The 27,081-nt window shown below is 37.7% G+C and overlaps 1 protein-coding gene across 6 annotated transcripts in view; it reads right to left on the minus strand.

The window, feature by feature from the left end:
- The window catches only part of LOC123036218 (activating transcription factor 7 interacting protein), a 97,679-nt gene continuing 70,598 nt past the window's right edge, over window positions 1-27,081 (minus strand). For all 6 annotated transcript variants that reach the window (XM_044455287.1, XM_044455289.1, XM_044455288.1 and 3 more), the window contains exons 5-15: window positions 26,505-26,642; window positions 24,487-24,552; window positions 23,293-23,366; window positions 22,782-22,858; window positions 20,092-20,742; window positions 19,688-19,773; window positions 10,767-10,845; window positions 9,209-9,364; window positions 8,390-8,575; window positions 6,122-6,234; window positions 1-5,683 (exon numbers count right to left, since the gene is read on the minus strand). In XM_044455287.1, the coding sequence (XP_044311222.1) occupies window positions 5,267-5,683; window positions 6,122-6,234; window positions 8,390-8,575; window positions 9,209-9,364; window positions 10,767-10,845; window positions 19,688-19,773; window positions 20,092-20,742; window positions 22,782-22,858; window positions 23,293-23,366; window positions 24,487-24,552; window positions 26,505-26,642 (2,043 nt within the window). In that variant the 3' untranslated portion in view covers window positions 1-5,266. The remainder of the gene's footprint in view (window positions 5,684-6,121; window positions 6,235-8,389; window positions 8,576-9,208; window positions 9,365-10,766; window positions 10,846-19,687; window positions 19,774-20,091; window positions 20,743-22,781; window positions 22,859-23,292; window positions 23,367-24,486; window positions 24,553-26,504; window positions 26,643-27,081) is intronic.

Below are 27,081 nucleotides of genomic sequence, written 5' to 3' on the forward strand. Positions count from 1 at the left end.
TGAAAAACCCAATAGTTTATTTCAAAGTATAAATCTCAAGCTTGTCAGACAAAACCCCACTACAATTAACACGTATACAGACACTAATCTACAATGCATACAAAAGTTAGGGAGAACTTGCCATTGCCCTGCTTAAATTGGACTTTTTGGTATGCCCTACATTATCTTATTTACACGTTTATCTGCAGAAGAAAAAGGAGTGCAAGTTTATATAAAGGGTTTTGTAGCAATTTATTTGCCAGTGGATAAGTTATTGAAGTTCAACAAGTACCCCAAGGTTTGGCTGTCCAGTTATTTTATTTACAGATAAAACTTAAACAGCACTTAAAATGTTTTCAAACAGGAAACGCCAGCACAGTAAGGTAAGAAACCAGTCTATGTGCTTCAAAGTATTGATTAGATCCAATGATAAAAAGAACACATCTTGATTTGTATTCTTATCTACTTGTACATATTACTCTCCTCAACAAAACTGGATACTGGATAGGAAGGATGGGATAGCCTGTTTGTGGAAGAACCAGATGGCCATCCTCTGTATTGCCAAACACTGGTACCAGTTTTCACAGAACCCAAACGCAAAAAAGGATCATTAATCTATCAAGCTTTCATTTTTCAAAAACTGGTTATTTTTATCATGGACTGAATGAAAATACTGTGGGAATTCTAAGGTTGAACCATTGCTTAGGACAAACTGATTTTGTAGTGTGGTTGTAGCTCTTCTAGCTAATACTGTGATATGGATGTTCAAGGAACAAAGCTACTGACACACTGGCCTTATATGGTCACAAACCATTTAGGTAAAGAGTCTTAAACAAAAGTGTGAACCAATGTGATTTATTGCGTTACAACTTATATTCTTAATTATGGTAGCTTCCCTCTTTACTCCCACAGGCATCAATAGCTTTGTCACCACTTTGCTCGAGTCCTTTTTCTTGCAATAGATACCTTCAGAAGCACTGCTGCAAAAATGGTGAACTTCAGCAAAATCTCAATTTTTATATATTCTTAGAACATTTGCTGGCACACTTGAGGATACCATCTTCTGTCATCAAGTTTCCAGTAAAGAAAGTGTGTATTGTATCCCCTGTCCTTTCCAAGTCTCCAACCCACCAACTGTTGAGGTTTTACCTGAAAAGGCTTTCTAGCTATGATCAAAGATGATAATGAGCAAGTTACCCTAAGGGGTTCACAGGAATTTAGCCACTATTGTCCTACCCCTTTATACAGTGAACACCTTTCACTTAGCCTTTCCTCTGAAACTGAACCAAATATAGGAGTAGGTAACCTGACATTTTGGACAATTCTCATTAAGCCCAGCATGGCTAATGGTCAAGGAGAATGAGAACTACAATCCAAAACATATAGAGGGCACCAGGCTGCTTACCCTTACACCTGAAGATGGATTCTCAAGTATTAAAGACAAAAAGCAGATCATTGATGAAATACATATGAAAAAAGATACTTCGGTTTCACATTTAATAGCAGTGAAAACTAGAATTGAGGATGGGCCAGCCATATACTGCAATAAGCAAGGGGAAAAGAATACTGACATAATGCAATGCCGACAATGAAAATCCATCTTGCCCCCTCTGTCTTAAGGTCTTTAGAAAATATCTTCTCCGTCTAATCAATAATGTTCTAAGTGGGATGCATAATTTCTCAATGAGTAGTAAAAATCCAACATTACTGCAGTTGGGTATTGTGCAATCTAGTTTAATTTATAATACTTTGATTAAAAGGAAACTTTCAAATATCTGTTGTAAGCAGATGCTCAAATCTGTAACTTAAGATCTTTGGAGCAAAAAGCAAAGGAATGCAAGGCTATAAGGTGCCAAAATGGGAGCTCCTTCCTGCTTACAACTCACTCCAAGCACTTATTTCTGCCTTCCCTTCTCTGTTGAATGACATGATTAGTCAGGCATATCCAGTCTGCTCCTTAAGTGTGGTTCCCCTCTGTCCTCCACTACCACTTTCAGTTCACAAATCTTAATATGAAACTATGCCATTAAGTACACTGGTTGGATCTAACCTAACAAAAACTGCAGTTAGCACCTATCACAAGTTTGTGTGACCAAATGAGGAATTATCATATAACCATGGAAACAGAACAATAAAATGTTAGTTGCTAATATTTTCCCTCTCTTGGGACAAGATGAATGAAGCACATAGTTCTCCCAAAGCAGGATTCACTTTTGGGAGATAGGTGGGTGAGGGGTATATTTAAGGAAAGTTTATCTGCAGCATTGTGCAAGACTTTTGAATGACATCTTACTGCCATGTAAGTAACAGGAGTGATGAATCTGTTGCCCTTCTGATGTTGCTAGACTACAACTCCCACAATTGACAGCCATACTGGCTGAGGCTGACTGGAGCTGCAATCCAACATCTGGAAGACTATGGGTCCACTATTTCTGGTTTAAAACACAGGCAGTCCCCAGGTTATGAATGAGTTCCATTTTTAAAAATGTTGTTAAGTTGAATTTGTATGTAAATCAGATCGTATATATAGCTAGCATGAGTAAGCCAAAGGTTTGTCTTGGTATATGTATTTTACCTTTCTGTGCACATAAAACACAAGAAACACTTCCATATAGTCGGCCCTCCCCATTCGCAGGGGTTGGGGCACAGGACCCCTGCAAGAGTAGAAAAATCATTTACATTCTACCCCTGCTAAACGTTAATTCTTAATACTGTTGAGCATATGTGTACTGGATTGCTTTTCCCTCTCTCACTTTGACCTTGTTCTGATCCAGCAGGGCTCCCCTTCTTCATTTATTACATTCTTATGTTCTTATTCCTTGTCCTCCCTTTCACTCACCAGCACCTCCTCTTTGCACCAAGAAAGTGCCAGAGGGATTTCCCTCTCTGGATGGGTGCGGCAAGAAGGTATGCTCTGGAGGCCCTTCCCCTCTCCTCTTTCACTTCCTCTTTCTCTATGGTGATGATTTTCCATAAAACTCCAAAAGGTCCTATGTTTGTTTCTACAAGGCACTTGTCTTCAACTCTCATTTTTAACTTGATAAGCTTTATGGCAGGTTATTTGCAAGTATGGATGTTGGTAACTAAGCCATTCGTAACCCAGGGACTGCCTGTATGTGAACAATCTAGTTTCATTCAAGAGGGCCAACACACCCTATAAAACACACATATCCTTTCCACCTGTATTCAAGCTTGACTTTATTACTCAAATGCAAGAAGAAACAGGAAAGGAAGGACCCATTTTTCCAGCAAGACCCAATGCAAAGAGGAAACTACATCTTTGGCTACATAAACTAGGGGTCAACAGCAGAGTGGTAAGCCCCTAGTTTTCCATCTCCTGCCTTTAAATATATTTCTATAACAAAATGCTCCACACGCAGATTTTAATGTTTTTCCGATGACAGCGTTTGTGTTTAGCTTTTTAGTATTACAGTCAACTCAATTACAGGTGGCCCAAATCTGTTTCAAACTGAGGGAAAGATGTCTTATCAGTGCTTCCTCTAGAGAGGTCTTTGTGTTTGCTTAAATTTAAAGATGCTAGCAGAGAAGCAAACTAAACAATTTTGTTTCTGAAGGTGATAGCACCACTGCTAAGCAAATGTGGCAAACAAACTATGTGTTTAACTGTCTGCTACTTGAGGCTATAAAATTCTGCACAAAGAGCAAGGGCAAAATTCACCTGGCTCAAAGGTAATTCTTCATTTGAACCATTAAGAGAGGTAAGCCAAATATCCACAGGAAGGATATCATGTTTCAAAAGGAATGTAACATAGATGAGGACACAAGATGTACCATATACAAAAAATTAAGGAGTTTTACTCCATATTATGTTCTCACAGAAACAGAATTAAGACCCTGTATTCCCAAAATACACAGTATCAACAAGCTCCAGCCTGTCCCTCTTCTGCACCATACATTTCAGTTTCAACTTTATCAGTTTCAAAGTAAGTTTTAGAAAATGCAACAATGAAGTGGAAAGAACTGCCACCCACTCCCCATGAAAGATGATGGATGAGAAGCACAATAGATATGCTGCTTTACTCTGGAAAATTTGCTTCTATTTCATTGTCAGGGGTACTTTAGCGGTTTGTTGTGGGTACTAACTCTTGGTGGGATGACAGGAAGTACTATTCTGTTTTCTTGACTCAGCCATTAAAAAAATGAAACATTATATTAGAATATTTAATTGATTGCTTTAATCAAAGGCTGGCCTTATGTGGCTACCCAAACGTCTATTTGTGGCAGGAGAATGAAGTGCCATATGCCACCACGATCACTTCTGGAAGGTCTATAGTGCAGCCCAACTTCTTAAGAACTTCCCAGGAACACTATGCAGCCAAATAATGTCACCATAATCCATCTTCACAGATTAATAAGAACAAGAAATTTTAAAACTAACTTGGATTTTTTGGGAATTAACTCAAGAAAGGTTGGGAACTGTATTTCTTGGAAGTTTGCAAGGCAAGGTTATGAAATTCTGGAGCTAGGAAGAAGAGCAGAAAAAATGAAAGCGGGCAAAGGAAGGAGGAACATACAAAGCATGATTGCATTTATTTGTGAAATTATTATTTAAGGCACAAATTAAATTAGTTTAAAAGAGGAGGCTCTTAAGAGGACGATCAGGAAGCAACTGGAAATGCAAATGACGTTGTTCTACAAACCTGTTCTGTCTGGCTTCAGAACTGCCACCTGGTTTTGGTGGCAAGTACTCCGTAAACTAGCCAGAGGACTGCTCATCCCCCTCCTTACCACTTGTATAAGTAGACTCCCATACATTCCTCAAGGACATGCAAACAGTCCTTCGTCTCTAGAAAGCAGGTGAGCACTTGTAAGGTAAGACTGGTTGGACACTGTTCCGAAAGAAAGAAGGAAGGAAGGATGGAAGGAAGACTGACAGACCCTGAATCTTAGCTTCCCTCCTAACCTGACCGTTTTACACTCCTCATCTACCCTTGTGTCAGTGATTAATAATTCTTGTTCAGCCCACTGAGACACATCAACATGATGCCAAATTCCTAAGTCATGGAGTCTCACTTAATAGGTGGAGCAGCTTCAGAGGGGACAAGAGAGGATTCATACTTCAGGACTTCATCAGAAATTCAGGCTCTCTTACTGCAGGCTAGGAATTTATTTTGGTTTTGGTTTTAAGTTCTGTAGTGTATGACATAGCTGTCCAAAATAATCCTGCAGAGGAGATTTTACAGTGAATTTCATGCAAGAGAATAAACCCAAAACCAGAGTAAGCCACAACTGTGAGGCAAAAATGGAAGTCTTCTAAGTCTCATGTTTAACTGCCTTGGGAAGCAATCACATCTGTTGACTGGGGGTCACAAAAAGGTCCAAACCGTCCATAGATGTCCTTAGCACGAACTGCAAAATAGTATTTGCTTCCAGATACAAACTGAGTAAGTGTGCATGCCATAGGCAGGGGGAGGGCCTTTACTTCTCCAATCTTTTTCCATTGAGAGGGCACAGTGGCACTGGGGTCCTCGTGGTATGCATACAGATGATAGCTATCAACGCTGGCACAGCTTCGGTCCACTTCCAAAACGCTCCAGGATAGCACTATACCATTTTGACTTTGTACACGTGCTAACTTCAGGTGTGGCTTCTGAGGCAAAGAGGTGTTGGCAGCTTCAGGAGGCAAACGTGATGGCTGTGGGGCCTCTGGCAGTGGGGCTGGGTGCACAGGCCGCAATGGCTCCTGAGAAACAAAGAGGCAGCACAATGAAGCTCGCAGAAAAGGCTGTCTTATCACCATCTTTTCAAAATGTGTACTCTAACAGCTGAACAATTTGTGCATTCCTAAGCCTAAGAACAATTCCCAGATTTAAACAAATATTAAATTGTTGAAACCTAGCAGGCCCAGTGAGACAGTAATGTACTTCTATGTTTCAAATTAGGGAAGCAACTCTGTGCTGCTTTGATTGCTTTTAATGGTCTTTTTGATAATGCTGTGTTATATAACTTGTCCACCTTGAATACTATATATATAAAATGCACATTAGTGGAGAGTGTCCAGTCTGGTCAGTCCTAAATTGCTAAATGATATCACTGGTATATGATAGGATATATGTCAAAGTGTGGTCAGATATATCCTTCTCTTAATGCTCAACCCCAACAACCAGACAAAGGTACTTACTGAATGCACTTGAGGTGGCCGATGATGCACTGTGAGCTGAGGCCCTCCAGATCCCAAAGTTAGTCCATTGTTCACAACATATGCTGTTGTTTGAGGCATTCGCACTGTCACACCTGTATGAAGGGAAAAACATCTATCTTTATGTTTGCACTTTGTTTTCTAAGCAGTAGTTGTTGCAAATTATGTTGTTGTAAGGAGCATACTAGCCTAATCCTGAAAAGGGTTGTCACTGCTTTACTAACAAAATATGATAGCACACTTTTAAAAAGACAAAAGAACAAGACAGATCTACTTGACTTTCCTCTCCATGAAAAGACTGAATTTTGAACAGAAACTAACCAGCTCCCCACTATGAACAGCATGTGAAGTTTTCTTGGACTCACTTTCTCTCCAAGGAGAGATAATCCTTTGATGCCAACTCTCATGTTGCCTGAATATGAACACTTTTGTCATGAGGGAATAAAGCACTCTAGATGACCAGACTGTGGACACTAAACAGAACTTTAGAACAAGGATGGCACAGGATTTCCGACACACATATTAGTATCATAACAGGGTCACCACTTTGTTCTTTTCACATTTGTGATCTTTAGTGCTTAGTAGGGTCATTCCAAACACAACAGGTTAAGAATATATACCACAGGCACACAGGATGCACATCATCATAATGTCTGGAGTGGAGATATGGCTCTATTTCAAGTGCCAGGAATCAGTGGCCATAATGCTATGTACCACTGGCTTCAGTGTGATGGTGCACCATACACATGCACATACACAGTAGCATTTGCTCTTTATGCCCCATTCCAGGAAAATATACATATGCATAGGTACATAGCTATTTATGTATCAGGTTTCCATCTGTATTACAATATGAGTAATATTTAGATGCACAAGGGATATATACTGCACATGGTCAGCTGGGTTGTATTTCTATCTCTAATTCAACATGGATGGCAACATGCATCCTTGTAAATTCTCTCATTATCATTCACGCACTATTCCTCCTGGTACATGAATACAACTGGGGATTTAGCATTCAAAGAACAATTAACGACTCCCATGTGTTCAGTTTTAGACATTACTAGCCACTGTGTTACACGTTTTATTCTACAAGGTATAGATTCCCAAAATCCCGTAATAATGAAAGTTATATGCAAAACATAATCAAACTGCAGTGGATCTACTGGTGCATGATGTGGCTATGTGGCTAGTGAACAGTGTTGCCAATGGTCTTGTGAATCTACTTTACAGATTTCACAGATGAGATGAAAGCATTCAGATCACTGAACTAACTTGTATTTGGTTATTGTATGTTCATAATGAATTGTGTGGTTTTGTATTACAAAAAGTTTCAATAAAATGATACAAAACTAATTCATATTTGTTACTGAAGTTCTTGAGTTTGCTCATACATTTCTAATTGCTCTACACAAAAGTATCACCAAGGACACTATCACATGGAGGAAGTATGTGACCCAACACATCAACAGATACAGCTAACACTCCAGGTGCTGATAGAAAATCTTAGCTTCTGTGCTTGTGAATCACTGCCGTAAACTATCAGCCATATCTGAGGATGTGCAAGGTCACCCATTACTTCCAACAGGCAGGTATACTTCTGCAGGTGATTTGTGGTGTCCCAAGTTGATGGGGACATAGAACAGCCATTTAAACAAAGAAAATAAAGACACTAGGTCAATAAGGTGTAGTCTCTGATGTGTCAACTGCTTAAGGAATTAATATTTAAATAAGATGTGTACCTTGTAAAAACAAGAACAGAGGACCAGAAACCCTTAGCAGAGAGCTTAAGCAACACATCCAAGTCAAACAGACCAATACACTGAACTCCAGTTGAAATACCCTTTAAGGAGTCAGACAAGAATGAAACCAGAAAGAATGTTCAACAGTGCAAAGACATAATGAAATTATTTAACTACAAACATACAGAGGAACATATAGAGTTATGGCTGCACTGTGACCACATTCTAGGCAGATCATTTTTTCTACAGTCACATGCATGTTAAATTTCACCCATGATCTGGTATTTGTGTCACCACAGAACATCCAGAAATATATATATCTTGCAAAACAACAGCTCTCCCCACTAAGTTTTAGATCACTATTAACAATGGTTTTAAAATACCTATTATCTTAACAAAGTCCTGGTATTTGTCTCAAGGTTCTCCAATATTCAAGAGTATATAAAATAAAACCCCTACTAGATTCAGCCCACAAAGTACAAAACTGTTAATGAGAAAGGCTGCTTACCTGAACTCTGTGGGGTGACCTGTCTTAAATTAGGGCTCTGCATGACAGTGGTCCGCACAGGATTCTGTCCTGATGGTGCAGGAAGAGTAGTATAAACCACTTGATGGTTAGCGGGTGCTCTTGGTACTGGGAGTCTGGCTGAAGCCTGAGTCATCGGACGATGGGTTACATTCACAGTTGTCTGGGCTAGAAGAAACATAAAGTTAGAATAACCAGGATAATTGTTGCTCTCAGTCCAGAGAGCATACAGTGAAGAAAACTGATATATAATTCAAGTGTTTTATATAATTTATCTTTTAGAATTTACTGAGAAAAACAAACACACATAACACGTGGCATTCAAATTATTCTGTATCTACAGGAAATTCAGTATTGAATTTATACCATATAGGTCAATTTGATATAGAAATATTCTCAGTAAAGAAAACCTAGTGTCCTATCAACTTCCATCAGGAGTAGAATATAGATTCTAGCTATAATTCTGAGTGAACACACACACACACACACACACACACACACACAGAGAGAGGCTTTGGAAACTTGACTTGCAACTAACCTGTCACTTTTATAAGGAATGTATAGAAACTCTTCAGATATAAGCATACATTTCTAGAGTTGCTCACCAAATAATTTTGCTATTATTTTTTCTGGACAACATCCAAGTTCAAGTTATAGTCCTGTATTATACCATGAAAAATCCTAGATTTCTAGGTCTATCTGGCCCGAGATTGGAATGTTCTCTTGAATCACCCCTTTTCTACAGCAATGGTGCTCAAAAGCAAAATTCAAAAATGTTTTACCAGCTCAAACTGATATTACCTGTGGGGAGAACGTGTATGGTGGTCTGTGAAAGGCCACTTGTCGGCACACCTGCTTGTTGGAGCGGGTTTGTCTGTACTGGCTGCAGGGGACGAGCTACAGACTGAGTTGACAGGCCCATTCCAGACATGTTAGACTGGTTCTGTTTCTTGCCATCTGCTTACAACAACAACCAAAAATCAGTAAGAAGTTCTGAATGAGAGAAATGAGAATCAGGTAAACAAGTAATTTCATCACACTCTTCTGCCTTTCCGCTCCAAATGACTCAATGAAATAACAGTCTACTGTGATGCAAGCTCTTGTCTTTTTTTTTTGGGGGGGGGGGGTGTCTATGCTTAAATGAAAAAACAACCATGTCCTCACCAGTTTACCAGTTTCATTGTAGAGACGATCTATTATGGACTAAGAGTTATGAGCACAGTCCAAGAATATACCCAAACTAGAATAATAATACAAGATATTTGATAATGCAAGATATTTTTGGCTACAGTTCCACATCTAATTACACATACTTAAGCTATCTGATTTCAGTGGGACCGAAATGTACATTGTTTAAAGACTGTAAGTATTAAACAATTCCTATCTTCTTGGGTACAGGTACAAGTTTCTCGCATCTGTTTGTTTGCTTTTTGAACTTTTGATCTTCTAAATAATTATAGGATTGTCATTATGCTGTATAGTGGGTTTAGTATATTATTAGTATCTACCTTTATCTTTCATTGAATACCACCAAATTTTTTTTAACAAAGCCAATTTTAACAAAGGTTATGATTGATGGGGAACTCCAGGGACATATGCGAAAACTATGATTGCCAACATAGGATACCATCATTATCAACCAGAAGAGGAAAGAATAGCAGGGGGAAGGACAAAGAGGTTATCAGACACAGCAGAACTCTTGAATATGCCAACTGGTTTTTGATCCAGAGAGCAAGCTGTAACTGGTCAGTGACTAAGTGACTTAAGTAATCATTTTCCACTTCCAATGTAACGCCTAAGCAAGAATGAAGCAGAAACACATACTGGGCTGCAAGAAAACACTTCTGTCCACAAGCAGATACACCAATTCCTGCTTTAAAACATTACACCAGAAAGAGAAAAACATGAAGTGTTTGACTGATTATTGTTCTCGCCCATTTCTAAATAATATCTATGTTTTTGACAGTACTATGTCTTTATCCCATTTTGCTCAGCTCCCAAAACACAAGTCTAAAAATCAGGATCTGTGTAAACTACTAGTTCTATTTATAGATTTCTCTTACCTAAGTATTTTAGAGGGCTACTCATACCACAAATACAACAAAGGGTCATGTAGTACCTTCAATGCTCAGAAAATATTATGACATATATATAGTTTTATAAACTAGATTCCCCTTCGTCAGATGAATTGTTATCCTCGGTAGATATTTGACAGTTAAAAATTAACTTACTTTAATAGTATTTTCTGGTGGAATTATTTTACTTAGCAAATTTTTATCAACTTTGGCAGTTGACTCTTTCCAATATAATCTGTTCAGCAGCTCCAACTAGCCATTGTGGCTCAAGCATATATTCTCACCTTGAGAAGTGCCATCATCTTCATCATCTAATGTGAGATCAATTACTCCTCCGGCAGCACTGCCTGCAACCTTTCCACTCTGGAAGACCAAAAAACACACCCTTATATTTTTTTTCTTTTATTCATCACATTTTTCTGTCTCCTTCCTAACAGAGTGCTAACTATGATATGCTGCGGTCGGGATACAAACTAGGTCAGTCATCCTTCAATCACATTAGTTTTAATGAACTTAAGGTTAAGTCAGATATTGCTATAAGCACTGAGCCAGTTCCTCCACTCCTGCCTTGATCCCTCCCAAATCTGCTCCAGTGAGTCCCCAAATGGCTGAAACATATTTTAAGGGTGTACAGAGAAAGGTTCGAGCACGAACAAGTTTGTTTAGTGCCTGGTTGGTGCCTGAGACTCTGGTCATTGGGTAGGTGGGAACAAAAAACAACAGAGGAAAGCACTAATCATTCTGAAATCATGCTTATAGTAATGAAATGAGTTCATATTTGGAGAAAGCTATTTGTTTTCTCCAAATATGATTATTTATTGAACATTTCAGTAGCAGTCTAAAAGTATTGGTCATGTAGTACATGTTCAATAACTGCAGAATCAGCTGATTTAGTCTCACAATTAAGAATAGCTCCTATTCATTATTTAGTCTTCCTGAGTTCTCCAGATAGGCATTCTACTTTCAATAACGTAACCTCCTTTCCCCCACCACCATTTCATTGGGGGGTGTCCTTACTTCTGGGCAGTTTTTCTTCATTCTAAAAGGTTAAAATGATTTTCTTAAGGTTTAGTTACTTACAGTAAGAGCTTTAAGCTGCAATATGCTAACTTTTTTTTTTTTGCTTTGGGCCCTGCTAACAGCATCTCAAACACTGAATCTGTTCCTTAGGCTGCATTAGGTTCTCTTCTCCTGTTTTCTTTTTTATTGTTTTCTTAAAAGATATAAGTACAGAAAGGAAGAAAAATGTAAAAGAAAAATAAGAATGCCAAGGGATCTTACACAAATGTAACATATATATTCATAACCTGCAGATTCCCAAAAAGCTAAAAATTTATTTTTGTCAATTAGTATTGTTGAAGCTCACAGAAAAAAAATTATAGTTCTCTAAACCAAAATAAAAAATCCAATCACTTTAAATAAATTATAAATTATTAGCAGTATTTTAACACGCTTCCTTTTGTTCTATATTAAACTGTGTACAATAAAATTTCCATTTATCATTAAATTCTTCAGTTGGTCTTCTGTTTACATAATTAGTTTTGCCATTACTGCATACTCAGTCAACTTATTTTTCCAGTCTTCAATTGTTGGATATTCTGCTGTTTTCCATTCAGAAACAATTGTAATTCTTGCTGGAGTTGTCATATATTTGAATAACTTTGACATGCTCATTGAGAAAGTCTCTGGCATTATGTTCAGAGGCATATTCTTAGGACTCATAGCAAAGCTGAATTTAAAGGTTTTTTGTATTTCCACATGTGTCAACTTCCAAATCTTTTAATTCCATAACAAGGCACCACATACAGTAGAAATCTTCTCCTGTTTTCAATGGTTCTAGATTGTTCAATGTTGTACTAATCTAAATAATTACTATGGTCAATGAAAGAGCAACTTCTCTTGGGAGAGAACCAAGAACAAAAACATAGATTGAACCTGGGACTTGTTCTATGGACAATCCGTACTGTCATATTCTCATAATAATCCTTTAAGTTCTGGAATATATGACTGGGAAGCATAAAGGGCTGGGATGGGAACAGGGGACATGTCATTGATTAGGCACCAGATGGCCTGGGTCACAACCACCATGACCCTGTCTGCTTAGGTAGATTTTGGGTGCTATTTTCTTCATCTCCATTCTTCAAGCTAAAATGGTTATCTTCAGGATTCCATACAAGCAGTGGCAGAGGACACAACTGCAACTTTTTGTAGTGAGAATTGAGTTCATATGCCACTTCTTTTCTTGAATTACTTTGTTCTTCCATGTTTTGCTAAAGGCAACACACAATGCATTTTTATTTGTGTGTGTGTGTGTTTCATATTGCAGTGGACCCTTCCTTGCTCAGAGGGGATCCTTTCCCTTCCCTTGTAAGGGTTCATGGGGTGTTTTGGATGTGTGTGTCAGAAGAGATGACATATCTTGCCAGCCCCTCACCTCACCCCCCGCCCCTGCACAACCAAAGTGTGACCAGATTGCTGGAAATTGGCCAACTACCTGTTCCATAGACCAGGAGGAAGACCCTTTATCTCTTTATGTAGTTCTCACATTCTGCATAGGATGCACATAATCCTCTTAATTTGGAGGGTTATGGGCACACCCACAAGACTGCACCCTTACCTTATAAGTTATAGTATACTGAAGACTAACAAGTACAGTACAGTTGCATACAAGAAAATTCTGTATATCTAGTGTGCAATTATTACTTCCCTATACTCATTTTCTTGCACTGAGCTGGCTAATTGCTCAATTAGCCAAGCAAACTGATGGATTAGAAAACTTGTAATTTAAACTACGCCCTCTTGGATGAACACCTTAAAATAGTAAGGGGGTTTGAAAATCTGAGAGCAATGCCCCCAGGAGGCCAGCCTCTCTCACTAGGCTGGTCTCCTAGCAGGGTCACCCAAGGGCAGAATGGTCAAACTGAAGACACTATCCGCACTCATCAGGAGTGATGGTCACATCAGCAGAAAAGATTGGATCCTTCTAAAGATGATGGAGGCACGAAAACTTCTGAAGAGCAGCAGCTGAAGCTGAAGGTAAAACTGGCAAAGGATCTTTCACAGACAGCAGCAGTGACGTTGAAGCTAACTCTGATTAGTGCATCAGAAGAAGGCACTGTTAAACTATATCTGGATCTTCTTACCTTGAAAAACTGATGATGATATGAACTAAACTGAAACAAGAAACAGTGCCAGAAAATGAAACCCCCAGGTTGGAAAGAACTCAATGAGCTATTGGGAAGAACAAAGGACAAGTACAAATACTGCTGCTGCTGCTGCTGCTGCTGCTGCTGACACGACTAGATCAAATCTGAGATCCGCAGAGGTGAAAGGAAACTCTTAATGCTGCACACTACATACAACTGGAACATGGAACATGAGAATATGGATAAAGGCAAACTGGACACTTTAAAGCAGGAAATTAATGGTTAAGTGACGGTACATGGAATGAGTGAACTACAGTGTCAGGAATGGGACATTTTCAGTCAGACAAACACTCACATTTCAGTCAGACAAACACACTCACACTCTTCATGGTCGTGCTTGTGCATGGATGACGGCGCAATCGTGGTTGTGTGTGTGGGGGGATAGCTGTGCTCATGCTCAGGGTGGTGGTGGTGGTGGGGGGGAGATGGCCATGATCTTTGTTGATCTTTGTCATGTTGTGTCAAATTTTTGTGGTTAAAAAAAAAAAAGTTACAGAACCAATTAACCTTATTTGCATTGAACCTTATGGGGAAATTTGACTTGGCTCAAGACCAATTTGGGTCATGACCAGAGTCCTGGAATGGATTAAGTTTGTGAGCCAAGGTACCACTGTATTTTGGCTCAGTCATCAATTTTAAAAGAGACTGCAGCCAAAATTAGAACAGGACAGACCTGGAAGAGCAGGAATTAAAGAAATGGAAAAGATAATCATGCATAAGAATGTGGCCATGACCATCCACACTTTTGCATTTCCAATCACTATATATGGGAGCGCAAGCGAAACAGTGAAGAAAACTGATAGGAAGAAAATTGATTAAAATTGATGCATTTGAAATGTGGTGCTGGAGGAGAGCTTTGCGAATATCCTGGATTGAAAAAGTGTGAACAAGCAGGTCCTAGATCAAATCAAGTCAAGATTTCCCTAGAAGCAAAATGGACAAAACTTAGTTTGTCATACTGTGAACACATCATGTAAAGGCAAGATTCATTAGAGAAGACAATCATGCAAAGAAATATTGAAGGCAAAGAAGAAAAGAATGATCAAAGAATTGACTCCATAAAGGAGGCCACAGACTTGAATTTAGCATGGCTAAACAGGGATGTCATGGACAGGATGTTCCACAGGGCTTTCAGTCACAGGATCACCATGACCTGGCATGTAAAACAATTACACTTTTTTTAGCAGTCTCTGCTGAATACTTCATACCATGTTGATATTTAAAATACTAGGTTTACTCATTTAACAGGGAAAATAATCTTTGGGAGTATTGTCATCTTAGTAGTCAATATTTTCATTAATCAAGATAGGCGCAACTTTATCTTGACTTTCCTTACTGTATCTAGAAAAATCTATCAAATATCATATTTGGGGTCTTTTTGGACCCCAACCCAAAATCCAATATATTTGGGAGTATAAAATGTCCTGCAACACCACCATGCTTGCTAATGACCCTAAAGGTGTGTCATTAATAATACTAAAATCTGAAGTTTTTTTAAAATTAGGCATTATTCTTGATGACTTTGATAAACAAGCTATATATATATTACATATAATTACTGTGGCAAGGATTGTATTTGCTCAACATTGGAGGAATGAAGAGCCACTTACTGAAGAGTGGATCTTAAAAAAGATTTGGACTGCGCGGAAATGGACAGATTGACTTTGTCTCTGAAGGAGAAAGAGGATGCATATTTCTACCAAACTTGGAACTCTTTCTATTATTGGTTAGAGAAACGGGACTATGCGTAGATTTGAATATGGTTATTGACTGTTAAAAAGAGTAAGATGTCAACCCAGTATATCCAATGTCTTAAATAATTGATATTTTTAATGTTAGATTGTAGCGAAAATAAAATTTATTTTAAAAAAATAATACCAAAACATACAAATCCAGAAAACACAATTACATTAGATGAACTGTTATTCAGAATACACTTCAACACATTTTTGAATTGACTACTCTGAATCTTAAAAACATCAATGATAGTTATTTTCAATTACAAACAATAAAAAATGTTTCTGAAACAAAGATGGCAGAACATCAATGCTAACTGTCATGAAATGGGAACAAACATGTAATTTCTGAAAACTAGCACCGTTTGTCCTTTTTTTTTTTTTTTTTTGCCCTATTCATAAAACTGTCTTTGGTGAGGAAAAATGTCTCCTATGAAAGGCCATTATTTCTGCCAGCCTGCTGGGCACAAACAGCAAATAACTTAAGCAATGTAGTGCTCCTACATTATATTAAGCTTTTTGGACTTGGATTCTCCATGGACAACCACATAATGATGCATAGACTAGGTAATGACAGCTTTCCCCTTTTTTGGAAATATATTATATCCAAGTATAGTTACCAAAAATGCGCATGGGTGCAGCTTTATCTCAGGGCAGATGTATTGTTAAGCCTTTCCTTATTAATGTTTCAGCCAGTTCAATACTTCTCAAGAACTTGCATCCCACCACATTTTCTGCTATGTGGAAATAAGATCTCACAGCTTTTGCCACCTTGTTGAACTCAAGCTGGATTTCCCGTGGTGTTCCAGGGTGTCTGCCTTGGAAGGATTTGCTGTCCAGGATCACATTATTACCACCTCTGTATAACTTGCTTGATACATATTATCTGAATGGACAGTGCTGCCGATCTCCACCAGTTGCTTATCAACAGTCAGTTATGCCCGTTATATACTATTTGGTGCTCTGTTCCATAAACATCCGAAAAGGCAGCAAGCTTGTCAACAGTGCTACAAGTTTCTTTTGTTCCCTTCATAAACCATGTAATATTCTGATTTTTTAAGGCTTGTAGTTCTTCTGAAGGTGTATTCAAAAAGTGAAGGTTGTATGATGCAGAGGATACCACTACCCAAAGTAACAGTTCAATGTACATCTTCAACCCAGCAATACCAAGGTGGTGTCGATAAAGTATTTTGGTAGGGTTGTTCTCATTCTATTCTTTGATTTCACACTATGACATTTTGCTTGTGTCACAGATTAAGAGGCAAGGAATGGGTTCTGTGAGAAGCAGCTCAAAAGATTCTGGAAGTGTCATTTCTGGCACCCCTCATTGGTCCTGGATCTGTATGCATGCGTGTCTCTTGCTGAACTTTGCTACACTGGCTGTTGAGTTGTGTGCCCTGTTCTCCCATTCCTGCCTTTCAATGTTCCTTCATCGCTGTTATTCTTCTTGCATGGTAACAGGTGAACGAGATGCCAATAAATCTCCATGTTGTCCATCCCTTCTATCAAGTTGTGCCCAGACATGTTTCTATTTTTCTTTTTGGAACAGCCTGCCGAATCTTCACAGGTACAGAAAACATCTGCCACACTCCCCAGCAATGGGCTCCACGCAGACACAGAGCCCATTTGTGTGATGCACAGGGACCACAAAGAACAACATGCACTTTCATGGATACAGCTGAATACGCCACTTACTGTTTTTTGATCCAGTGCAGGCACAAAATTGGTAAAGCATAGAGTCTCTCTGTTCATCCCAGGAGAATTCTCTGTGCTGTTTGTGCTTTCTGTCACAAATAGAAGTCGCTGAATCTCTTCAATGGAGACTGAATTCTGCCCCCGCTCATCAGATTACATACCATAGATTTTAGGTTTCTATTTTTTTAGTTCTGGGGCGAGACAGGGACTAGTTCCTCTTCCTGGTGCTCAAAATCATATATGGTTAAGTCATAGTGCACAGGACATTCTCTGCCCCAATATATTACATTATGTGGTGTGCCAAAATAATCCCAATAGCAAAAGCAACAGAATGCAGAGTATTTTATGTTCCAGGCACGTTTTGATACGTAAAAAGGAAACCTTAATGTCGGGTAACAGAAATTCTGGGATATTGTTTAATATTATGCAGATTACAATACCTATGAGCTTGGGGAAGGACAGTCATGTACATAAACGACACTGGAGATGTAAACTATATTTCCACTACTTTAATGACATTAAAATTTGAATCTTACTGTACTTTTCTGTTTCATTATTTCTCCTATTTTAATACTCAATAATTTCAATTGATTTGTGATTCATTGATATCTAAAGACACAATTTATCTGTACATAATCTAAGTGCAGGCTTATAATGCTATTACTAATATAGTGACAACCCAATTCCTTATTTTCCCTATAAATTTGCCATTAATATTTTTACCATAAATGTATTTTAAATGCAACATGTAAAATATAGTTTATATTGATAATTGTAAAACTAAACCTTTATGTTTTAAGAAGGGCTATTCTATCTACTTAAAAGCATTCTCTGCACCTAGAAAGATGAAACAAGATTTCTCCTTTCAATATGCAATGCTTGTTTGTGTTTTAGTTTAGAAAGCTTCAACTACAGAAATGAAGATGAAGATGATGATAGCAGAAAATTTTGTTTTCAACAAATCTGGCTTGACAACATTCGATACAATTTAGCAGGATCTCTCCTGCTAAATTAACTTATCTCTCTGACAAAATTTCCACTGATGACTTAACAATTAATATAATGAAGACAGTCCAATTTTAATTTCAACAGTCTGTTGTGCTTCTTTATAAATTAAGCACCATATTGCCTCTTTCCACTATTTAGGATGAATATTCCAAAACACTGCATGATAATTTGAAATAAATCGACCTAGATAGCTTTAGTTATATTTCCTTTTCTTGATCTGAAGTCTTTGGTATTTCTAACTCTGAATGGAACACTGCTGAATTGCAACACTTGAAATAACACAATCCAATTAAATTAAGGACCTTTACATTGCACTGATCTTAATTAGAGAGTTATTATGACTAAATGTTTCCTGAAGTCAATGGTACTTAAAAAAACCTGCATAATTTTCATGAAGCTGTTTTGAGAGGCTTTTACATTTCTCACCAAAATTGTACCAATATGTCTGTGAATCTTATGTTTCTCAAACCATCTATATAACTTTGATCCCATCACATGGATGTTTCAAACTCACTCTGCCAGTGATTTTCTTAAAAACATCATCTCAAGATGTGGGAAATGGAAGAATCTAATCAACAGCAGATTAAACTCTCCTGGTGCATTGTTTCTAGATATAAGGCTAGCAACAGAATTTATTAGATTTATAGTCTACTTTTTTCTTGGAATGAACTCAAAGTGGCTTATATTATTCTCCTCCTGCTGCTCTCAAGATTATCCCCATAACTTTGTGAGGTAGTTTGGGCTGAGTGTGTGATTGGCTGAAGTCACCCAGTTGGCTTCCATGGCCAAGCGTGACTAGAACCCAGCTCGGCCTGAGTCCCAGTCCTGCGCTACTATATCACACTGGCTGTCAGTGAAAGCTGAAAGCTTTTCTTAATAAAAGGCTGATTCACATTTTCTGTAGTAAGTATATAGTTGTACATAAGCATGACTGGTCTTTGTTCTGGACACTTTAAGTGTGATGACAAGACACTGTTTCCAAATTCTTATTGTTGTAAGATACTTGAAAACAAATGGTAAAACATGGAAGTCATAACGGGCCATAGCTTTTCAATGCATGACCACCACCCAACACTCTAAGATAACTAACTCTCAAAACACTATGGTAACTGAAAATCATAGGGCTAACTTATGATGAATAAAATGTGAATAACATAGGAAAATTTCTTAGAAGGGGAGGAGTTAGTATTTCCCAAGCTTTAGATAAAGATCTGTGCACATTTACAAATGAGTTTAACAGGGGCCAGATCCACCCCTTTGAATTTCTAGGATAATCCTCTGCTTGCTCCCAAGAAGTGATGAAGAAAAGAACTGATTTTGTGCTACTACTTGGCAGATGCTGTTTTAGCAATACCCCCAAAGCTGTGTGAAATGATTGCTTATTTATTTTCTGTTTAGCATTTTTAAAAAGTTACTTTATGAACTCACTACAAGTATAATAAGAACAGACACACTGACTGGCTAAACCAAGGAAAAATGACATACTAAATCATATTTGTCTTTCTACAATTTTGGAACAAGACTTTGGATCTATACAAAGAAAATTAAAAGCCAACCTACCTGTGATGGAATCTCAGATGCTTTCTTGTTTGCTGAAATATCTGTTGGTGGCAATGGAGGTGGAAGCAATCTTGATGTCTGACTCTCTAACAGAAGCAAGGAACAGCATCATTCTATTGTCTAATTAGACAATGGTTTCCAGCCCATTTAAGATAAATGTGTGCTAACCTCTTCAGAGCTTCAAACTGGAGGTTTTCTAGTTCAAATACAGTATTTTAGAGCTAGAATATTCCAAGTAATATCAGTTGGTAAGTGTTAACTACTTATAATAAAGATAACTGTAGCATGAAATGCTCACGTTCCGGTTCTGTTAAAAACAACTTGTTCCCGTCAACATGTTCCTCTGGTAGTAGAGAGTAATTCTTTATATATTCAATTTATGTACAGTGACATATATAACTTACCAACTCTAGGTACAACTGTGGAGTTTGCTTCGGAAGGAGCTGTATTGCTGAAGGCTGACAAAGGGATCTTCATCTGTATAGAATTCCTATTGGTAGTAGGAGTATATACCCCTGAAGTATTTACAGTAGCTAAAGTAGTCCTTGTGGCTTGTGCAACAGGATGTGCTGTTGAGACAGCCTGCACAGCTAGAGTTGTCCCTATTGAACAGCCAACACTGGCTGGAGAGTTCCTCTGAATGCTAGAGCTGGGTACAGAAGGGCTGCTGTTTGGTTTCACTGAATTAGCTGATGACAAAGACAGTGGGGTTTTAGTTAGGTTACCAACATTAGACTGGCTTTGTACAGGTATAAATTCAACACTTCCTGATTGCTGGTTAGTAACCAAGGTACCAGTATGTCCTTGTAGAAGCTGAGGCTGGGAAGACATCGCAACGGGTACATGCAGTATTACTGGCAAGGACTGCAGTGAAACAGACATTGGCTGTGTGTTCCCACCAGCCACTTGGCTAGTGCCAACTACTGTTGCTGTATTAGCTGTAGGAAGAACAGATGTCAAGGTGCCCGAAGTCAATGGTGCAGACGTGACTGGTGTTTGTGGTTTGGGATGTCCACTGACTGGTGTCTGAGGAGTTGTAAGAGTAGTAGCAGACACTAAAAATGTAAAAAATAAATGTTTTAAAATCTGCACTGAATGAGCAATTTTTCCAGTAAATGCAGTGGCAACAAAATAACATCTGGTATTATTTGTCATGGAGACCAACACCACTTTTTATTAATCTTTTATTCATAAAATAAGCTCTATCAGGCTTCAATCAATAGGGCTAGTTCAATACGTTTTATTCCAAGCGAATGGCAGCAGCTACGGCACTAATCTCCAGCTCCCCAATCAACATACACAGTACCCAACATCATCCTAGCTGTTTTAGCATGGAATGTAGAAAACTCTACAGGCACCTCTCCCCTCCCTTGCAATGAAAATACACTAATAAAAGAACCATTAATAGTTTTTTCAGGGTAGTTAAAATTTGTTGCTTGAGGCAGGTATCTCAATATGCCTAATGACAGGGCCAGCCTTATAAATCACACTATGGTTTTCTATGTCAAGACTTTATAGAATATAGATTAGAGACAGTGTTTAAAACAAAAATACCATACTCTTTGGAACTGACTCTTGAAAACACTCATTTGTTAAGGCATTATTTTGAATAGGTGGTGAAGGGAACAGAAGCTATTAATGCTTGGCATTTAAAATATGGATGAATCAACTATGCAGAAATACCAAGGCTTCTGGATATGCACTGAATGCTATTTTCTGGTAGGGAACTGAGACATAGTAATGAATAAATAAATTGTACAGCAACTTATCTTGCAGACAGGGAGCATATAAAATATTATTGCAAGTTTATCTATCTATCTATCTATCTATCTATCTATTTTGCAAAGATAAAGACTTGTGAACTGTTGCTTATTTAATAAAATAAAATAAAATAAAATAAAATAAAATAAAATAGTATCCCTAAAATAACATCCCTCCCAGTTTGTATAGAATTCTACTTCTAGAGATCCTAGTAATGTATTCCTTTAATTTAAGCTTGGTTGAAGCTGGTTATCTGGGTCCTGAATTATGACTACGCTGAGAGTGAGATGAGGAGTGTAACCTGTTCATTCATCTGGACCTATCCTTCTGGACTGCCTTTTGGGTTTGGGGACTAGAGACACCAAATAGTGTATAGTTCTACTTCTTTTCTTGATACCACAATCTATAAAGAGGTACTTAGGGTTTCTTAGGGTTCTCTTTTTTCTCTTTCAGCAACTTAATGAAGAAAGCCTAGAGTAACAAAGACTGTGAGTGCTGTTCAATTCTGATATTCAAACCCAATTCCTGGACTTCAAATTCTTTTAATTCTATGTGTATGCATTTTGCACTAAAGTCTTGTTGGGGTACCTTGGAATTCTGGTACTAAACAAATAGATCCTATGAGCCTGATTCTGCTCATCCCTGATTTAGAACCTACCTCTCTGTAACACTAGTGTAAAAGTTATGTGGAGAGTAGTTTTTTGTTTTTAAAAACTACCCACTTTTTCCTCTTTCCTTATCCCTAAGTTTTAATCAAACTTCTCTGGAACCTGTTTTTGACCGTATATTCTAATATCCCAAGACTCATCCTCTCTGGTTGCCCGATTGCTACAAACTTTGATTAGAGGAGATAAGGAAACAACAAGTAATAGGGTGAGTTTACCACAAGTGCCGTTCTTCCACATAAAACCTACTGATCTAAGAGTCCTCCTCACCTGAAGAGAGAAGTGGTAGTAGCAAAGGTAACCTGTAGTGAAGCATTTCACTGCAGGGCAGGAAGTGTTCTGGTTCTCTTACAAGTGCTTCTATGGAAAGATATTTTCATAAAATAGGGGTAACTTGAAACTCTCCAGATGTTTTGTCCTATAGTTCCCATGATCCCTAACAGTGGCTATGCTAACTTGGGATTGATGGGAATTCCTAGTCCCACAAGTGCCCACCCTGGTGTAAAATGTGACATTTGTGCCAACATTGGACTTCAAGAGGAAAGCAGTACACTTTGATATATGGTTTGAATCTGGTAGAATTATACTAACACTTTAGCATTTTCTCTTTCAACAGAGTATACAAGACAAAAATTGAATATGTAGCTAAGACAGAAAAAGGAATTTACCTGTAGTCACAGGAGACTGAAAAGTGTCTCCTACATTTCTCTTGGACTCCAGCATTTGTCTTACTGTGCCAGCATTTCTATCAAATAAAGATTCGTGTTAGCTATACCAATCAAATGAGGTGTATCCCAGAGAAAAACTATTTTATATCTAAATTATTTATTATTATCCACTTATTCTAGGGTGTCCCATTCACAGTAGCAATAGGTTTTCCATAATTATATATGATAAAAGCTAAATTTCTGAAAAAATACAAAAGAAAACTATTAATGGCTCTAATAACTCTTATTTCCAAGGAGGATTTTCTTTTGCTGATTGCATAGGAACTGATAAAATTCTTCAACAATAGGAGAGAGCAGGACACAATAGTTAAGACATGAAATATAGAGCAGTCTCTAATCTATATTTTATTTGTAATATATTGTCTTTTTAGTTCAACATTTGTTATTCAAAGCACAACTAAGGCTAAGTTTCCACAATGCAAACTGTCACAGCTATAATCTCAAATCTTACCTATATGCTACAGTGTTGAGATTACTTGTATCACCCATTGCTTTTCCTGGAGAATGGGGTGTGTTTTGTAGATTCTACAAGGAGACACAAGTGAATGTGAGACTTACGTTCTAAAAGTCTTATTTCATACATGAGTACTCTGCCTACTAGCCCTACTCTTCTGTTTTTAGAAGCTCCAAAACCTATTCTGTTTCTTTGTAACTACATTCCTGATGCAACATAATTTTTTCTTCCTTGTTTACCCAATATCAACATATTTGCATCCTCATAATTACTGTGGTTTTGATATTGGTGCAGCATGTAAAATACACCCACGCTCAGTAGTAACTTGCAGGTGTAAAGAAATGCACTGAAGCCTTCACTGATTAAAAAGAGAGTATGTTCTCCAAGAAGCTATTGGGAGCCAAAAATACCAGTGTATTTTAGCTTAAAGTTCTTCCTGTCACCATATAAGCCTCAGGAGAGGCATCTAAACCTCTTAGAATAGCAAGTGGGTGGAAGGAGGAACAGTGCAAACACCTGGAAATCACAAAGCAATCAGTAGTCAAGAGAAATAGGATGTGGCTATCTAGGGAACCTGGAGGGTCATTTATATTTAACTCCGATTGGAAAACCCCAAGAATTTCTCTTTTATTATTTCCTAACAGCTTGGGAACCAAATACAGGTGCATTTCTCTAACAACCTTTCTGTGAATTAAGTTAAACACGGTTTTTCTCCAAGTACTTCAGATATGTTATATGTCTCCACAAGGAACAGAGTCTTCTTGGTTGTAGGGCCTCAACTATGGAATACCCTTCCCATGACTGTGCAACTGGCTCTAGCACCAGCAAAACACCTTTTTGTCATAGCACTTTAACTGGATGATTTTCTCTGTTCTGTTGTATTTGCTCCCTGGTCATGATGAGGTAGTTTTATTGTATTATTTTTAATTTTAATTTATATCTGTACATTTCCCTGGTAACTCCAAGAACAAAGGCTGTTTTAAAATGTGTAAACAAATACAGAATTAGAGTGTTTCCAATAGCTTTACTAAGTTAACACACAAACTCCTGCTCACCCAAAGATTGCACTAATATTCTGCCAAAGAGTGTGTTTAATGAGATGTCATTAGAACATAGTCCACAATGATCACCAAGGTTATTATTTTGCTCTAAACATTAAAGGAACAAAGTGATTAAAAGCTCTATGCTTACTTCTGTTCTTTTCTTTGAGTCCTCTCTGGCTGCTCCAAAACGTTTTGTCAATCTTGCAATTTTAGCCTTGAAATAAAGGAAAAAATGCAGGTAAATCAGATATGCTTGTTATGTCTGAATTGATTAGTTCAGTTAATTGTGTTGATATGGCTAACTGCCAAAGCAACAAGATCTTAGGACAACAAAAACACAAACCAAACATCCACAATAAAGACAAATAAAAATTTCTTATTTCCAGTAATTAAGGAAAATCATTTATCACTGATAAGGAACTCAAGTCTTCTTTATGGACCAGTAAAGAATCTTCCTAAAAAGATGGAATAGTGGTTATTCCTGAAATCCTGATAAAGTAGACAGCTTACTTAACAGTAATTTAAAGTCTTCATCAGCTTTTCCTGGCAGATAGTCTCTTCCCATATGGTACTTGATCGTATTTGACCTTTTACATTTTGCCAAACAGAGAAAGCACTTAATTTGCAGTGCAGCTTACCCACAATTGGATGTGCAATATTAAAGCCACTAGGAAAATTACATGTTTCTGCCATATTTAGGTAGCCTATTGTCTTCTAAGTGTCTTTTACTCAACCAGTACTCAATTGTCACGATAGAGGCCTTCACTGTCAAAGGGTTTTACTATTTTCTGAGAACAGGTTCTTTGAAGCTACCCCAATACATTTATTTTAATACTTCAGAATTATTTTAATAAATCAGAATAATTCACTGTATCCTCAAGCTACAGTGCAATGTACAATCAAAATATAATTAAAACCTCTCATAAAGCCAAATAACACAAAAAACATCTTCCAAAAAATACAGTAACATTGAAGAGTGACCAACTTTACAAATATGAGTGATTTTATATGGGATGTATCTTGCAAACAGGCCACAGTGAACTGCTGCAATCCTGTGTCCCTGAGAAATTATTGCCAAGGCTCTTACTATCCAAAACTTTTTTTAAGTTATGACCTCTAAAAATTAGTAGCTCCTCCAAACATAAGCTCAAGTTTTATACCAGTTTTGTGCTGATTTGTGCTACAAATCCTGATTTTTGTGCTGCTAACCACCACTTTGCACCCTCAAATAAAATATTAGTTCACAGGTAACACAGAAAAGCCATCTTAGTACTAATTGTTGGCAAAGGTTTGGAGACAATATCACAGTATTGTTTTTCTTGCATATTAATTACAACCCCCATTTGATTTACCAGTATACATACACACACACACACACACACACATTTATTTGCCTCATGGCTCTCTGGACAGCTTACATCTAGTTGAAGCTGGTGGCCCAACCCCCCCTCTACACACACACAAACAAAAATAAAAACCCTTGGGCTTTGTGGCACATCACAGCACAAACTTTGCAGCTGGTTAGAAGTCTGTGTGGGGGACTGTATTTTACTAAGTATGGAAGAATTCTGCTGCAAAAATAAGCAGTTAGAGAAGATTCATTTGCTCTTTTCATTAAGTTTTACCCCTCCACTCCACCTCAAGCCCTTTGTGTTCATTCTCCAGGTGCCGGACTGGTCACTTCTGAGAGCACAGTTAATCTATAGCTCCTCATGAAACACTGATTTAATTGGATTTCTCAAACAATTTTGGGTTATATTTAACTCTGGCTACTGTACTGACAGCAGAGTGGAAAATGTCAATTAGCAAAATGGGAAATGGGACAATTTTCAGCAACATTTTTTTCTTCTCTTCAGTCCCCACCACTGACTTAAACCTGATTCAGAGGGTTGCATGACTCTCTGGAACACATGGGGGTGGGGTGCAAAATAAGTTATAGAAGAAGTCCCTGAAAGTCACCTCCCTCCTCATTGCATGAACGGACATCTTTCATCAGTGGATTGCCACTAGATACAACTCTTTATTTCCATTTTTTCTCACAGCCAACTGTGTTACCCCGAAGGAAAAAAAATCAGTTAACAGAAACCTTAATTTTCAGTGCTGAAAAGAGACTCTGAAAAAAACCCCTCCATACAGAATTAAAGACATAAAGATATGCATACATACTTGTAATTCGGTGAGGACAGTTTTGTGTCTTTTACTACATTCAATCTTATCTACTCTGGTTTTCAGATCAGCTAGAGATTTATCAAAAATTGCACACTGGAGAGCACTGAATTTCTCTTCTAGAAACTGATGGATAACCTGGAGGAAAAAAAAGAGCATTCATTGCTAATGCTATTTAACATGCAGCATAGTTAATACATAATTCTCTGCCGAAATTAAATTATCCTTCCACAAAACTTTATTTTAATATTTAAATAATTTAAATAGTCCATGTTTTAGATTTGTGCTGTATTTATTTTGTATTTCAAGGAACCTATGAAAAAACTCTTTGGATCTTAATGCTTGCAAACAAATAAGGGTATTTATTGCATTCCTTTTTCAATCCATGTTAATGGTTTTGGAGGCAGATTGGCCCTTGCTGACTTGTGATTCATAAATGTAAATTCAGCAATCTAACAAAACATCTGGCATATACATTAAAAGGACTGCTTAGAGCACCAAATCTTCTCACTAAAAGATACCTATGAGTATCCTAAACCACAGTCATGCTTCTGCTTTATCTTTGTTTTGAAACCAT

Source organism: Varanus komodoensis, unplaced genomic scaffold (assembly GCF_004798865.1).
Source record: "Varanus komodoensis strain SLA01 unplaced genomic scaffold, ASM479886v1 scaffold8, whole genome shotgun sequence".
In the NCBI taxonomy this organism is placed as follows: Eukaryota; Metazoa; Chordata; class Lepidosauria; order Squamata; family Varanidae; genus Varanus; species Varanus komodoensis.